The 16307-nt window shown below is 41.4% G+C and overlaps 1 protein-coding gene across 1 annotated transcript; it reads left to right on the top strand.

The window, feature by feature from the left end:
- Positions 1–1479: 1479 nt before the first annotated feature.
- Positions 1480–9423, top strand: glod5 (glyoxalase domain containing 5). Its single transcript, XM_084132820.1, has 4 exons — positions 1480–1841; positions 7250–7402; positions 7502–7657; positions 8575–9423. Exons 1-4 carry the CDS (start codon positions 1788–1790, stop codon positions 8695–8697), a joined length of 486 nt encoding a protein of 161 aa, XP_083988946.1. The 5' UTR covers positions 1480–1787; the 3' UTR covers positions 8698–9423.
- The last annotated feature ends 6884 nt before the right edge of the window (positions 9424–16307 follow it).

The following is a 16307-nucleotide window of genomic DNA, read 5'->3' as shown; positions in this document are numbered from 1 at the left end:
AGTTAACATTAACTAATAATGAACTGCTCTTGTACAGCATTTGTTCATCTTTGTTAATGTTAATTTCAACATTTACTAATACTTTATTAAAATCTTGTTAACATTAGTTAATGCACTGTGAACAAACAATGAACAGCTTTATTTTTATTAACTAACATTAACAAACATTAACAAAAACAGTAATAAATGTATTGCTCATTGTTAGTTCATGTTAGTTAATACATTAACTAATGTTTAATAAAGGAACCTTATTGTAAAGTGTTACCAGTGAATCATACGGCCCTGCTATCAAGGAATCGAATTTAGCAATACTTTCCCTTGAACATCTCAAAAACGTGATGCTGTGAAAATAAATAAATATATATATATATATATACACACACACGTATATATTCTGGATAAGTTTTCATGTTCTGGTTTGTATTTTAATGAATAATTATGATATTCCAGAAATGTTCAATATTATTTTGAGTTCAATTTGGTTTATTTAGGTGACATTTGCTTGTAACCACACCAGTGCTTACTGCACAGATGTTGCACACTTTCTGCTACAACATAATGATCGGTTTGTCCTGGCTTCATCAAGCCATAATGTTATTTGTATATTACAATAAAAAGTGTACAGCAACAAGACTGTTTTTTTTTTATTTTATTTTTTTAAACTATGTTAATTATTTTTGCTAAATTAATATGACATGACTGCATTTTTTTGACCTTTTCAAACAGACACAACAAAACATCACAATATTACCATTTCAAAAACGCAGTTCACACATTACATCTGAGATGCACAGTGTCCTTCCAGTATAGTCATATCATCTGATACAACTGCGCCAAATTATACTAATGAAGTGACTGATAATGCTAATTAAAGAAGTAACTGTTGCATTACTCTTAATGCATAATTTTGTGGAAACTGACGATCACTGTTCCATGTTTAGATCATGAAATGCTCAATGAAACACTGTGGATCTACTGATGTGATATTTTATTCATCAGACAATATGTATGTGGTCCCATGTACTACTTTTCCAGACCCTGTTTTCAGATTTGCCATTGCTCTATGTAAGCCAAATCCACAAGACAGTCTTGATGGAAATATAGCAGTAGGCTACAGTTGTCAAGTCTTTTTTCCCCAGTAAACCAGACCATGAACACTTCTATTGAAGATTATGGTATTTTTCTATTTTGCAGTTATATTTGCTTTGATTCAAAGAAACTAACCGATCATGTAAATTGGTATTTTATGATAAATTAGTTATTTCAACAGCCTGTTACAAATTAAGACTACGTTTTGGGACTAGAGTTTTCAGAAATAATAAATAAAAATCTGAAAATAGTGTGATTAGAAAATATTATTTGTAGTTGTGAAGCGTGCTCTTTTACATCTATTGGACAGGGCAAACGTGACTATTCCTGGTTTGGGAACCACAAGAGATTGGCCCTTCCTGAGCAGCGCTGAGAAAAGTAATAGGTACCATGGGACAACGTGCACTATAGGGATGAGAACCTACAGTAATGACACTGAGAAACTTGAACAGATTTTGAATTGAAAATACATCGTTCAAATATATGTAACTATTATTTAGACATCTTCTGGGCCGCATTGTTTATTTTATTCATATGATATAGCTACATGTTGCATCGTCGGCGTGTGTAATAGAGTGATTACGGCAGGGTGTCTGGCGCTTCTCGTTCTCCAGTTGGACTTGCTTCTATGATTTTGTTATTCCGGACAGGTTAGGACAGGTGATATCGTCAGTCTCATTTGACTTCCCACTGCTAAAATGGCTCTACGCGTTTGCGGTACTTTACTGCGTTATTACTCGACCCACGGCAAGGTAACAACATCTCTCTTTTTAGTTTGATAATTACTTCCTAGTTTCTTTTAGAAAGCTGGAATGAAAAGTAGCGCATGAAAACAATTAAATTAAATTACACGAGACTAAGCTATTACTTACTTACTGATTCGTAATGTTTTATTACAGTAAAAATGTGAGTTTTCTGGAAGTGAATTTGAATCTTGAATATACTATTATGAAGGCTTGGCTCATACATATTCATTACGGAGTGTGACGTCTCAAAGGGATGGTTCTACTGATTGGCTCAAAGGCTGACGTTGGTTAGACATTTCTTGACTTTATGTGAAAGTCTTGTCTCAGTCATGAATATTAAATACAATGCGAGTAACCTTTTAGTAGGCTAACCTTCACTGTATGAAGGTTACTAAAAGATTAATTAATATTCATGAGTTAAACCTTGGTTTAATTTCACTTCCTGGAAAATTTTATTTGGGCAATGGTATACCTTGCCATATAAAATTATTGTTTGTTTTTCATCTTCACGGATTCAGACTCAAAATGATTTAAGACAAGTTGTAAATCGGATTTTTTTATCAAATCGCAAATTTTATTGTGAATCATTTCGAATCGAATAGGCTATTTAATCTGAATTTGTAAAAAAAAAAAAAAAAAAAAAAAAAATGTTCTTCAGAATCAGAAAGGGCTTTATATATTGCCAAGTATGCTTACACATTCAAGGTTACATACATACATGGAGTGTTATCGCTTAGTTTTAGAAGATATCCTGTTTTTGAAAAATATGTTGAATCCCCATGCTCATTTACATATTTAAGTAACAAGTCCATTCAATTTCAAATTTTGCTTTTTTGGACTTATGATATTGGTATGCTCTCGGTCCTGCTCTGTAAATGTGCAAAAAAAAATTAACAATTAACATTTCCATTTTCGATTTCAAATTCAATTGCAATCTTCGTTCATCAAAACATCCTGAAAAAATAAAAATAAATAAAAAATACTTCCACATTTCAATAAGCAGCACAACCTTTTTCAGATAGATGTTTCTTGAGCAGCATTTTAGCATAAGTTCTGAAGGACCATGTGACACTGAAGACTGGAGTAACGGGAAACATACATTTTAAAATATAATATATTTTAAAAAAAACTGACTCTGCGTATCACTAACTTTACAGAATACACTGGGCTGATGTGTAAAACTATACTCAGGCTCGCCACATAACCATAATATAAAATATAACTCAGAGCTCGACATTAAGCCTTTTCATGTGCTTGTCCTTCGAACAAGTAAATCGGTCATTCACTTGTCCAGAAAAAAATATAGAATTTATTCTGAAGCAATATTCTCATCAGTGTTCGGTCAGCTTTGACATATTTAAATCTGCATATTTATGATATTTTAAAGAGCATTTTCCCTAATCGTTTTAAATATAAGCTTCATCTTTCATTTTAAAGGACCATGTGACACTGAAGACTGGAGTAACAGGGGATTTAATATATTCAGATAAAACAGTTCTTTGAAATAATATACAGTTTTTACTGTATTTTTGACCAAATAAATACAGTGGTGAGCATAAGAGACTTCTTTCTAAAACATTACAGACTCAAAATTTTTAATCTATATTTAAATCTTATTTTTAATCTAATATTATATATTTTTATTTATAATATATATTTTAGTGTATACATTATTATTATTAATAATTATTGTTATTATTCACCAAAAGGCCTATCTATAATTTAAAAAGCATGTCACTAAATGCCACATAACAGATTTGATTTGACTGGATAGTTAAAATATCATTATCATTAGTTTCCAAGTAGCAAAAAAATAATAATATTTATGAGTGTTAAATAAATGCTTTATAAATTTGGCATTGAAACCATCATCACAAGCAGCAGCTAATCAGCAAACAAGAAGAATTCACATCAAGGCAGGTTACACTCTACATTGGATGCGATCGGCACGACATGTTGTGTCAAAAGCGCATAGAACCCATTAAAATCAGCGATTCTGTCTGATTCTGACACACTTGATCCACGCGCTCACGCTACTGATAACAGGACAAACGCATTTGGAACGTTCGCTGTGTCCAAAAAAACATTTTTTCTTTTGTAAGTAGCACTAGCCTAGCCAGAAAAGAGTATCTGGGTGTGCATAAGAAAAAATGGGTGTGCCACATTTATTTTCAGATTAATGTGCAAAAAAACCTGACTCTGCGTATCACTAACTTTACAGAATAGACTGGGCTGATGTGTAAAACTATACTCAGGCTCGCCACATAACCATAATACTATATAAAATATAACTCAGAGCTCGACATTAAGCCTCGACATTAAGCCTTTTCATTTGCTTGTCCTTTGAACAAGTAAATCGGTCATTCACTTGTCCAAATAAAAAATTAGCTTGTCCAGAAAAAAATATATAATTTATTCTTAAGTAATATTCTCATCAGTGTTCAGTCAGCTTTGACATATTTAAATCTGCATATTTATGATATTTTAACCATTATAAAGAGCATTTTCCCTAATCGTTTTAAATATATGCTTCATCTTTAATTTTAAATTCTTAAATTTGATCAATAAATTAAATTAGAATAATAAGACACTATGGCTGTTACCAATCAAATTAAATAATTTACCCTGAAAAATTATAACTCCATTAAATACTGTTATGCGATTGTTGAATTTTTTTTGGGAATATACAAATATGAAATATTGGAAAGAATTATACTTTTAAACACAAACCTAAACCATCAGTAGGTGGCGGCAGGTGACCGTCTTAATGAATGAGTCATTGAGCCATTTATTCAAACGATTCGTTCAAACGGTTCGTTCAAAACGCTGAATCGTTCAGTAATGAAAACACGGTTGTGTTCCGGTGAGTTGCATTATGGTTCTGCTATGATCTTTGTTTGGAACTATTTTCGTTGCTGAAATGGAACAAAAACAGTCAATATTGTGTCTAAAATGTAAGTGACTTAATATTAATTACTTGTTTATTGAACTGTCATATGAAATCAGTCACATTTTCAATCTTGATGTTGCTTAACTGTATTATATGTTATAAATATAAAAACTCCACATTCATTTTTACCGCCTTATGTTCACTGAGTTTCTTTGTGTGAGCTGCGCTCATTTGTTTCCATTTCTCCTCATTTCTTTTTTTTTTTTCTATTATGACTTTAAAAAATAATTCTGCATCTATTTTTAGGTGGCTACGCCTATGGCAAGTAGTTACAAGTTTCATCTCATAAATTTTTGCCATATTCGCTTCTTAAACAAACGCCCCGCAAGAACACATCAACGCCCCCCTTTCGAAGATATTGCTTCCAGTGGCCCCCCGATGTTCTCCGAACGCCCTGTTGAGAAACTCTACTTTACAGGCTTACAAGTTAGCATTAAAAGTCAGTCCTGGCAGCAGGACACATGACTTGGGGGGCTTTTATAATTCTCAGGGGACTTGTGGTTGAAATCTCTTTCAGGGGTGTGTCCCCCTTGGTTTAAATTGCTTTCCAGTTTAAATCACTTTCCCGGGGTTGGGGGGTCTGATCATCGCAGGGGGGCTGTTAAAAATTAATTCCCCTATGGAGAAAATAAATGGGATTTTTACTTCCAGAACCCGACTGTTACATTATATTGGTTGTTCTTGTAGCCTAGTCTAGTACAGACAACAACTGTGCCAAATGCCGGCATGATGTATCCCAACATTCAAGCGGAAGGAACTGGATGAAATATTCTGAATAGTATCAGTCCACAAATCTGACTTGTGCTGCTATAAATGGGCAGGAATAAATATTGGAGCAACTTTGACTTATGGCATTGTACTCTGTTACGTATGGGGCTTTGCAGCTGCAGACCCATCAAAGTGCCAATGATGACCCCTGGCCACTGTCGAAAGCTCCTGCAATAGGCAAGTGTCAGAACTGGACTTTGGAGAAGTGTAAGGTCACGAGTGCCGTTTCCTTTCACATCACGTGGACGGCCGTGTACGAGTGCGTCGTTTACCTGGGGAAGGGATGGCGCCAGGATTCGGGTGGAGAGATTGTGATGCTCTGGATAATGTTCTGCTGGGGAACCCTGGGTCCGGCCATTCATGTGGACGTAAATTTGACACGCGCCAACTACCTAAACATTAATGCAGACCAGGTACACCCTTCATGACAATGTGTTGGCTGGTGGAAGTCTGCAGGATAATGCACCCTGACACACTGCACACATTGATCAGGAATGGTTTGAAGAACATGATGAGTGTTGCCCTGGCCTCCAAATTGCCCAGATCTCAATCCAGTTGAGTGTCAGTGGGATGTGCTGGAACAAGAAGTTCGATCCATGGCTCCACCTCGCAACTTACAGGACTTGAAGGATCTGCTGCAAACGTCTTGGTGCCAGAAACTACAGGACACCTTCTAGGGTCTTGTAGAGTCCAGGCATCTGCAGGTCTGTGCTGTTTTGGCAGCACTCGAAGGACCAACAGCATATTAGGAAGGTGGTCATGATGCTGTGGATCATCGGTGTGTGTCATGAAGAGAACAGCAGCTGTTTTGAGGGAGAGGTGTAGGAAACTCAGAAGCAAAGACCAGGAGACTCTGATGTATCTTCAGCAGGATTCTTTATTGAGAATGTGCTGTTGGTTGATGCAGTCATCAAGTCTGACTAAGGCAGGCATACAATGTTGTTGTTGTTTTTTTGTTGTTGTTTTTTTTTGTTGTGTGAAAAAAGAGCCCTCCCCTCGGACAGCACGCCAAATACACATAATCTTTACTCTATCTGATTACATGTAAGTGTGAAGTCGTGAAATCTAATCGGTAAACTGATGCCACATGTTCACCTTGAATGCCCAATGCATTGTAGTTTACCTTAGTTTTTCATGTGATGTTAGGATCAGCAAATTTTAAACAGACTCTTAAATTTGTAATCCCATAGAGGGCAGGTTAACATTTTTGATTACATATTATGAGGGAATATAAATGTATAATAATAATAATAATAATGATGTGGACGGATGATAAATCATTCATAATAAACACTGCAACATTCTGTAAAAAATAAGATTTTAATTTCATGGTGACTTTAGCACACTTGTCGTACTCGCTGTATAAGGAATAGCATATTAGCATATTATTGCTATAGCTGCTATAAAACTCACTGAATGTTCAGAACAACAGCACTCTTTCTCTTGTGATGATGATGATTTTTATTTTTACTATCATAATAAAGTCAGTACAACAAATAACCACCATGATGTCCTTGTTATATATTATGTTTTTGCATAAAGAAAATGTATACTACTTTCAGGACCATTAAGATTCGTGTTACAGTAATGTTAAATAAATAAAAAATCTAAATTGCAAAGTATTCATTTTTGTGATATTCTGCCAAATACATTCATCACAAATAATATTTTCAATACTCCTAACTCTATGTTCCAGTCAGTTGTCAGTGGACTGTCATCAGTCCGGTTCAGAAGTTCCAGTCCAGTTCACATCAGTCATCTGGACCACCTGGTGCTCACTGTTCGTGACCTGAACAAAACCACTCATTTTTACTCCAAGGTTTTGGGAATGGAGGTCATCACTTTTAAGGTAGAACTTCACCCAAAAACCACACAGCGAACAATACCACATGGTGGCAGCAAAGTATAAGAATTCCCACCAATCACTTCAAGACTGTCTGTGTTCCAGGGTGACCGTAAAGCTTTGGGCTTTGGAGAGCAGAAGATCAACCTGCATCAGGCTGGGAAGGAGTTTGAGCCGAAAGCCAAAAGCCCAACACCAGGATCTGCTGACCTGTGCCTTATCACCAAGACCCCTCTGACAACTGTCTCTGCCCATCTCAAGGTATTCATTGCAATTAAATTGACTAATAAAATCATTAGTCCAACACTAGTTTTGCTAAATAAATAAATAAAACAATTACTATTAATTTGGACTTTTTATTCATATTCATTCATTTTGTCATACAGCACCACAGAACGTCTGAGAATGAGGAGTTCTTCCACCATGGTTCATAATTAAGCAATACCACAGAGTGCTGTTGTTTTTAATACTAATTATAGGCATGGTCAAATTTATTACAACAACATGATTGTGAGTGTGATATTGCTTTTATACAGCAGTTCTATAAACATAAACAAGAAGTTACTACTGAATAACTTGCAGTTTAGACACAATATTAAAAAAATTACTCTAACATTATTCAGTTTAATAATATCGTTCTATTTTTACGGACAAAACACATTTCCAGACCAGGCCAATGCAAAATCTCTGAGCAACACACCCGTGTTTATTTCCTGAATTAACTTTTCTTGTTTTAGAACTCAATCAAATTCAAGGGCCAAAACAAACTGTTCAATAAAGTGAATGTTAATGATTAAATAAAATGTAATATTTTTAAATACATATTTCTATAACTGACATTTGAAACATTAATAATGTCGACCAACTGTTTCTAAAACACCCCCCATCTTTGAGTCTTTCATGCTGAAAAAAAAAAATGAAAACCACTCATACAGAATAAACTTGCTAGAATTTAATTCTACTATAATTTTACATACTTTAATTCAAATGTTAATTCTGCATTCTGTTTCCTACTTCAACTCAATTTCAATAATTGAACTGAAATTTAAAAGGCCTTCTAAATTCATCTCTAAATGGTGCTCATCCCTGGTTTTAGAGGACAAAACACTGAAGTATAGCCGATTGTTTTTCATAGAATGATATATTCTCTGATAGATTTTCTGATGTTGTGTTTCCAGGAGTGTGGAGTGACAATAGAGGAGGGCCCAGTTGACAGGACTGGCGCTGTGGGTCCCATCAGTTCCCTCTATTTTCGTGACCCTGACAACAACTTGATTGAAGTCTCCAATTACCAACAATAGACAGGAGGCGTTGTATCATTGCCTAAGGATGAATAGAAATCGCTCTATAAATGGATTACTATTTAAAAGCAATAAAAAACTCCCATCAAGGTTTTAAAAAGAAGGACATATTTGCTCAGCCGAAACCACCTTAGCTAATTGCTTTCATAGCGTTTTCAGCTGAGCTAATATTTCCTTCTTTTTAAAACTTCCTTATGTGGTAGCCTCAATATTAAACCATTTTGGGCCAAGCACGAATCCTCACGTACTGAGACACTGTACATGATTTTAAATTGTAATTATGATTTGAAGCCATTAAGTTTTGTAAGATTCTGACTATAATCACTTAATCCTAAACCATCATGCCGGCATTTGGCACAGTTGTTGTCTGTAGTAGACTACAAGAACAACCAATATAATGTACTGTAACAGTCGGGTTCTGGAAGTAAACCAGTACTCATTCTATCTTCCTCTGTTCTTTGGATAATGTTAAAAAGAATTAATTGAAATGATAATGATAATACTTTTAATATTAACAATGTTAATTTAAAATGGTAATATGTCATGATATTATTGGTCTATTGCTATACATTAGTGATGATGATGATTTTTGTTATTACTATCATAATAAAGGCAATACAACAAATAACAAAGCATGATGTCCTTGTTATGTTATGTTTTTGCATTAAGAAAACTACTTTTAGGACCATTAAGATTCTTGTAACAGCTAAATAAATAAAAAAAATACCCAAAATTGCAAAGTATTCATTTTTGTGATATTCTGCCAAATACATTCATCACAAATAATAATTTAAATATGTATGTTTAAATGATTCTTGGCTTCACATCCAGTCAGTTGTCAGTGGACTGTCATCAGTCCGGTTCAGAAGTTCCTGTCCAGTTCACATCAGTCATCTGGACCACCTGGTGCTCACTGTTCGGGACCTGAACAAAACCACTCATTTTTACTCCAAGGTTTTGAGAATGGAGGTCATCACTTTTTTGCTCCCCTACAACTTAATAAACAGCAAATATCAGTGGCATCAAGTGCCCCCACCTCCCCCTGAGAATACCCACTATCACAGTGTTCGTTTGTTGCACACATTTATGCTGAACATTTATAGTAGACTATAGTCTCAGGGCTCACGGTGTCCCGGACACAGATAGTTTAATAATTTAGAAAAGACAAATCACTGTCTGGCCAACTGATATTTAGGTATGATAACAAAGGTTAGGATCATTAGGACGTGTATTTTTACAACATTTATCATTTGTTTTTACAAAATGATAAAGCGTGACGTCAGACTTAGCAAACGAAACTGACGTATGAAATGAAGTCATTGGAAGATCTCTGTAAATGAAACCATTGGAAGATCTCTGTAAATGAAACCTTGGTGATTCGATCACACGGAACGTGAAAATAGAGACCCCAGCCACCATAATCACATGTTTGCCGGGAGCCAGAGCGCCTGACATCAAAGCAAATTTAAAAATTCTCGTGGAGATATTAATTCTCGTGGAGAGTTTAATTGTTCCACAGAACAATCACATTCACCTTTGGGATGTAAGGATGCAAACCTGGGTGTGCTCTTTGATACCTTTCATTTGAAACTTTTCTGGATGCATAGCAGATATAAACAATTGGATGATTAGTAATTTCCTATTACTTAATTCTGAAAAAAAAAACAAAAAAAACAAACAGAGATTCTAATTATTAGACCAAAACCCCCCGCACGTAATAACCTGTCAAACAATTGATGGCTGCTCAAGTCTTCGTCATCAGTTAGGAACCTGGGTGTGCTCTTTGACACCGAGACACATTCCTAACATCTGTAAAACCACATTCTTTCATCTTAAATATATGTCTAAATTACGAAATATGCTCTTAATGACAAATGCGGAACAATTAGTTAATGGGTTCATGACCTCAAGGGTAGATTATTGTAATGCTCTTATGGGTGGTTGACAGACACACTCTGTCAGTTCAAAGCTAGACTAAAACACATCTCTTTGACCTAGCATACACATAACACATTATAGACTTCTATAATTCAATGTTAGGCTGTGTAGATTAGGTCAGATTCCAGTTCACATGGAAGTGATAAATTATTCTGTATTATAATTGTTTAAGGCCAGACAAATAATTTGTTGAGGTCATTTTGTAAAGAAAGACTACAGGCCTGCGCACATATATATTCAAACGCTCATACCTATAGACTAAACACGTAATACGCATGTGCACGCCGTCAGCGTTTTCACAGGTTTGCGTTTTTGAAGTTTGCGCAGAGATATTTATTTATTTATTTATTTTTTCAATGCTTGCACCTTGGAACCTGTTTCAAGGTTTGCGTTCTCGAGCCGCCAGGCACTGTTGTTGTGCGGATGAGCGGACTGGAGCGCGTTAGGGGTTTTCTGTTAGAACGGTGTCGTGTAAGCGGCCCCTAAGTTAATAACTAATGATCGTTGCGATGGAAGTGAATCAATCAACACTAACTTTAGCTGGACAATAACTTTATTCTAGAGTAGAAAAGCCAAACAATCTCTGTGACTTTAATTTCCTATTATCACTGTAAAGCTGCTTTGAAACAATCTATATTGTTAAAAGCGCTATATAAATGAAGATGACTTGACTTGACTAAGGAAAGCCTCTCTGCAGAACCTCTGAAGTAGAAGAAAAGCATTGTCCATCTACACACACACCATATCTGTATTCAAGAGTTTCATCAGTTTCTGGGCTGTTTGTGGACATAGCCACGCATCAAAGGTTTGCTGTTAAAAATAAAAAAGTAAGAAGACTCATCATGTTTACAAGAACAATACTAGTTTTGGTGCTCCAGTCTTCAACAACACACAAATAAATGAATGTTGTCTCATGATGATATTTATAACACTATAACACTTTATTTTACAGTGTCCTTGTTACACGTTACATGTATTGACAGTAGTAATGACAGTAAATTATGTATAGTTGCATAAAACAGAACTTTAATTGTCATGTGAAGCCCACACTAAAACATATTGGTTATTTCTCTTCTCATTCTTCCGCCCCAGTCATGAATGATAAAATCATTTTCATGAGCACACTGACTGATTTCCTTTTCTCACATTTTTGCTGGGCAAGAATGGCAATGATGTGTCACTGATCAGTATTTTTTGAACAAACCACTTATGTAATATATAATTCTTGACAGGAAGATATTTCCTTGTTCCATCACATGAACAGTTTCAGTGGAAAGTTTTCTTTTGTTTTGTTTTTTCCTCGATCATCCTCATACTGAAGATGACACTGACATTGCACCATCACAAAGGACAATGGGTTTGACAACAGCTTGCTCAAATAAAACTAATTTGATGAATTAAACTTAAGTTTTTGCTATTCTTACTAGAGTAAATTAAGTTCCCTATCGTTCGGTCACTACGACGTACGTCGTGGTGAACGACGAATAGGAATCTCGCTAGAGAGGCCAATCTACTTCGAGTGAAACTAAACAAGCCAATACACATTGGCGTGCAATCATTTGCATCAGCTGTGCAGCCTCGCAGCGCGGGTATTTAACGAGCAGCTGGTGAGATTGCACTTCAGCTTTTTGCTTCGGAGCCAAGCACTTCGATGCGTTCTACAAACAGAGTGACTTTGACAAGCCTTATTTGGACCTCTCCTTCCGGTGCGGGCGTTACAACACGGCAGCGCGAGCAGTCTTCTTTTTCCTCTCTCTTCTTTTCTCTGTCTTTTTTGTTTTTGTTATAAACTGAGCAAACAAAAAAGCTGTTATAACAGCTGGTAAGGTGCGCCAGCAGAGCGCTCAAAAGCTGTTTTTACAGCTGGTAAGACCTGCCAGCAAGAGAGAGAGACAGCGCACAGACAGGTGCACATTCCTGTCTGTGTTCGCAGTGACTGTTCCCCTGCGTGTTTCAGCACCAGTGAGAGCAGTCCCTAAAAGAGCTTACACAGATAGAGAGCGTCTTTTTCAAAAAGAGAAAAAAATGACTTTCTATCTGTGTGTTTCTGGATGCGGTCGTTACCTGGGCTCACAGGATGGTCACAAACGCTGCCTCGTGTGTCTGGGCATTGAACACGCTGAGGCAGCGCTTGTGGATGAGTCATGTACCCATTGTGGGAAGATGACCATCGCGGAGCTGCGGTCGAGACTCACGTTCCTGCAAAGGGGCGGAGTCCCCGTGCCGCTGCCTCGATCAAATCCTCCTCAGAGGGTGGCTTCGGGCAGTGACATGGGTGACCTGAGGATCACAGTGAGCGCGGCTTCTTCGGGGAACCAACCCCCTAGGAGCCCTCACTCCTCTCATGCTCCGCAGCCAGTTGAGCCCCCATTGGAGAGAGCTGGACCATCCTCGCGGTGTGTACCGGTTGTCTCCTTTGGGGCTCCCTGCGAAGACCAGATGTCGATCGCGGCATCGGAGGGTGGGTCAGACGTCTCTGCGGATGACGACTCAGCGCCGTTACCTCCTTCGGGTGTGTCAACGGTGCCTGAGACGGACCCGGAGATGATGGCCATGCTTTCCCGGGCCGCCAACGGGGTCGGGCTCGTGTGGAACCCTCCACCGTGTCCCGAACCCTCGAGGTTGGATGATTGGTATCTCGGGGTGGCGCGCGCTGGTTCTCAGCAACCCACCCCAGTGCCTTTCTTCCCGGAAGTGCATGAGGAGCTTACGGGGACGTGGACGGCACCTTTCACTGCCAGAAACCGTTCCGGTGGCTCCTCCTCCCTCACCACCCTTGATGGCGGGGCAGCTAAGGGATACACGCGCATCCCGCCAGTGGAACGGGCCGTTGCTATGCAACTGTGCCCTAACTCCACTTGGCGCGGAGAACCGTGTCTCCCTTCACGGGCCTGTAAGTACTCGTCGGATCTAACCGGCAAGGCTTACAAGGCCTGTGGGGAAGCTGCCTCTGCCGTGCACGCCATGGCGTTGCTGCAGGTTCATCAGGCCAAGGCACTGAAGAACCTGCACGAGGGTGGTCATGATCCCCAAGTTCTTCAGGAACTTCGTATCGCGACGGACCTCGCGCTTCGTGCGACGAAGGTGACCGCGCGGTCGGTGGGTCGTGCGATGTCCACCATGGTGGTCCAGGAACGCCATCTCTGGCTGTGTCTGGCGGACATGCGGGAGACCGACAAGCTCCGGTTCCTTAACGCCCCCGTGTCCCAGACCGGCCTCTTCGGCGACGCGGTCGAGAACTTCGCCCAGCAGTTCTCGGCTGTACAAAAGCAGACTGAGGCCATCCGTCACATCCTGCCGCGGCGGCCAGCTGCTGCTTCCACCCCTCCGTCTGCGGCTCCTCAGTCTGCTCGTCGCCGAGGGCGGCCTCCTGCGTCTGCCCCTGCTCCCGCGCCGCAGCAGCAGCCTCCACCCAAACGGCGCCGTGGAGCCAGTCGCAGGCGGTCCGCCCCGCCCGTCCAGGACCCCACCAAGAAGGGCGGCAAGGCCAAGGGCAAGCGGCCCTAGGACGGGCGACCCAGAGATGGCAGGGACTGCTCTCCAGGAGACGATGACGGCATCGCTCCATCCCCCGGAAGAGGGCCGGGTGGAAAATCCTTGTTTTCCTTTTCTTTTTGTTCCGCCGCTGGCCTCAGAACCAGCGGTACCCAAATTTTCAATAAAAGAGCAGTTTCTTCCGTCTCTGGGTCCGAAGAGGGCCCGGAGAGCAGTGGGGGGAGAGAACCCTTACCACTCTCATCCACCTCTTCTATCGCCAGCAGGCAGCAGTGTGCAGTTCGAGAACGCAACCAAGCCGTCTCCTGCACCTCCCGCCTCGTGGAACCAGGTAAGTGTTGCGCAGCACACTCTGACTCCGCTACGGGCCGCCTCCCAGAGAGAGCCTCCCGAGCCGAGCCCCTGTGTTCCACCTCGCTGCCCCACTCCGGGTACGCCTACGGTCCCTTTGGTCCCGCTTGTACGGTCTCTGCGAGCCTGGCTAGCGCTCCCCAGCCCGTCTCGCTGGCTCATTCGGACCATCAGGCTCGGCTATGCGATTCAGTTCGCCCGGCGTCCCCCCAAGTTTCGGGCCATCCACTCCACTACAGTGAGAGCAGCCGATGCCCATGTCTTGCGCGCGGAGATCGCAGTCCTACTGGCGAAGGACGCGATAGAGCCGGTCCCTCCAGCCGATATGAGGTCAGGGCACTACAGTCCCTACTTCATTGTACCCAAGAAAGGTGGTGGGTTACGACCGATCTTGGACCTGCGAGTTTTGAATCGGAGCCTTCACAGGCTACCGTTCAAAATGCTCACGCAGAAACGCATTTTCGAATGCATCCGTCCCCAAGATTGGTTTGCAGCGATCGACCTGAAGGACGCGTACTTTCATGTCTCGATTCTTCCTCGACACAGGCCGTTTCTGCGCTTTGCGTTCGAGGGTCGAGCATATCAGTACAAGGTCCTACCCTTCGGGCTGGCCCTGTCCCCCCGTGTCTTCACGAAAGTCACGGAGGGGGCCCTTGTTCCCGTGAGAGAACAGGGCGTTCGCATTCTCAACTATCTCGACGACTGGCTCATATTAGCACACTCTCGAGATCAGTTATGCGAACACAGGGACCTCGTGCTCAGGCACCTCAGCCAGCTGGGCCTTCAGGTCAACTGGGAGAAGAGCAAACTCGCCCCTGTGCAGAGGATCTCTTATCTCGGTATGGAGTTGGATTCGGTCGCACAGACAGCGCGCCTCACAGAGCAGCGCGCTCAGTCGGTGCTGAACTGCTTGAACACGTTCAAGGGCAGGACGGCGGTCCCACTGAAATTCTTTCAGAGGCTCCTGGGGCATATGGCAGCGGCAGCAGCGGTAACTCCGCTCGGCCTGCTCCATATGAGACCGCTTCAGCACTGGCTTCACGGCCGAGTCCCGAGATGGGCGTGGCATCACGGCACTCACCGGGTGGCAATCACACCGGAGTGCCGTCAAACCTTCAGTCCGTGGTCAGACCCCTCGTTCCTCCGGGCAGGAGTCCCTTTGGAACAGGTGTCCAGGCATGCTGTGGTTTTCACAGATGCCTCTGCCACCGGCTGGGGTGCCACGTACAACGGGCATGCAGTGTCAGGGGTGTGGACGGGCCCCCAACTGCACTGGCACATCAACTGCCTCGAGTTGCTAGCAGTACATCTCGCTCTGAGCCGCCTGAAAAGGCCGCTACAGGGCAGAGACGTGCTGGTCCGTACGGACAACACTGCGACCGTTGCGTACATCAACCATCAGGGTGGTCTACGCTCCCGTCGCATGTCGCTACTCGCCCGCCATCTCCTCCTTTGGAGTCAGAAGCATCTGAGGTCGCTTCGAGCCATGTATGTCCCCGGTGTGCTCAACCGTGTGGCCGACGAGCTATCACGAGCTGTGCTTCCGGGAGAATGGCGACTCCACCCCCAGGTGGTTCAGCTGATCTGGAGAGAGTTCGGAGAGGCTCAGGTAGACCTGTTTGCCTCCTCAGAGACCTCCCACTGCCGGTTGTTTTACTCCCTGACCGAGGGAACACTCGGCACGGATGCACTGGCACACAGCTGGCCCCGGGGCCTCCACAAATATGCTTTTCCCCCAGTGAGCCTACTTGCACAGACCCTGTGCAAAGTCAGGGAGGACGAGGAGCAGGTCCTTCTGGTGGCTCCCTATTGGCCCACCCGGACTT

Source organism: Abramis brama (genome assembly GCF_963993115.1).
Source record: "Abramis brama genome assembly, chromosome: 13".
Lineage (NCBI taxonomy): Eukaryota > Metazoa > Chordata > Actinopteri > Cypriniformes > Leuciscidae > Abramis > Abramis brama.
Note: the sequence above shows the minus strand (reverse complement) of the source record. Positions and strands in the feature narration are given on the sequence as shown.

Bases quoted from the DNA above. Each gene is read 5' to 3' on its own strand.
- glod5 (XM_084132820.1), top strand. From the start codon at position 1,788: ATGGCTCTACGCGTTTGCGGTACTTTACTGCGTTATTACTCGACCCAC. The intron at 1,842-7,249 runs GTAACAACATCT...TCTATGTTCCAG, and splicing joins ATTACTCGACCCACGGCAAG to TCAGTTGTCAGTGGACTGTC. The intron at 7,658-8,574 runs GTATTCATTGCA...TTGTGTTTCCAG, and splicing joins CTGTCTCTGCCCATCTCAAG to GAGTGTGGAGTGACAATAGA.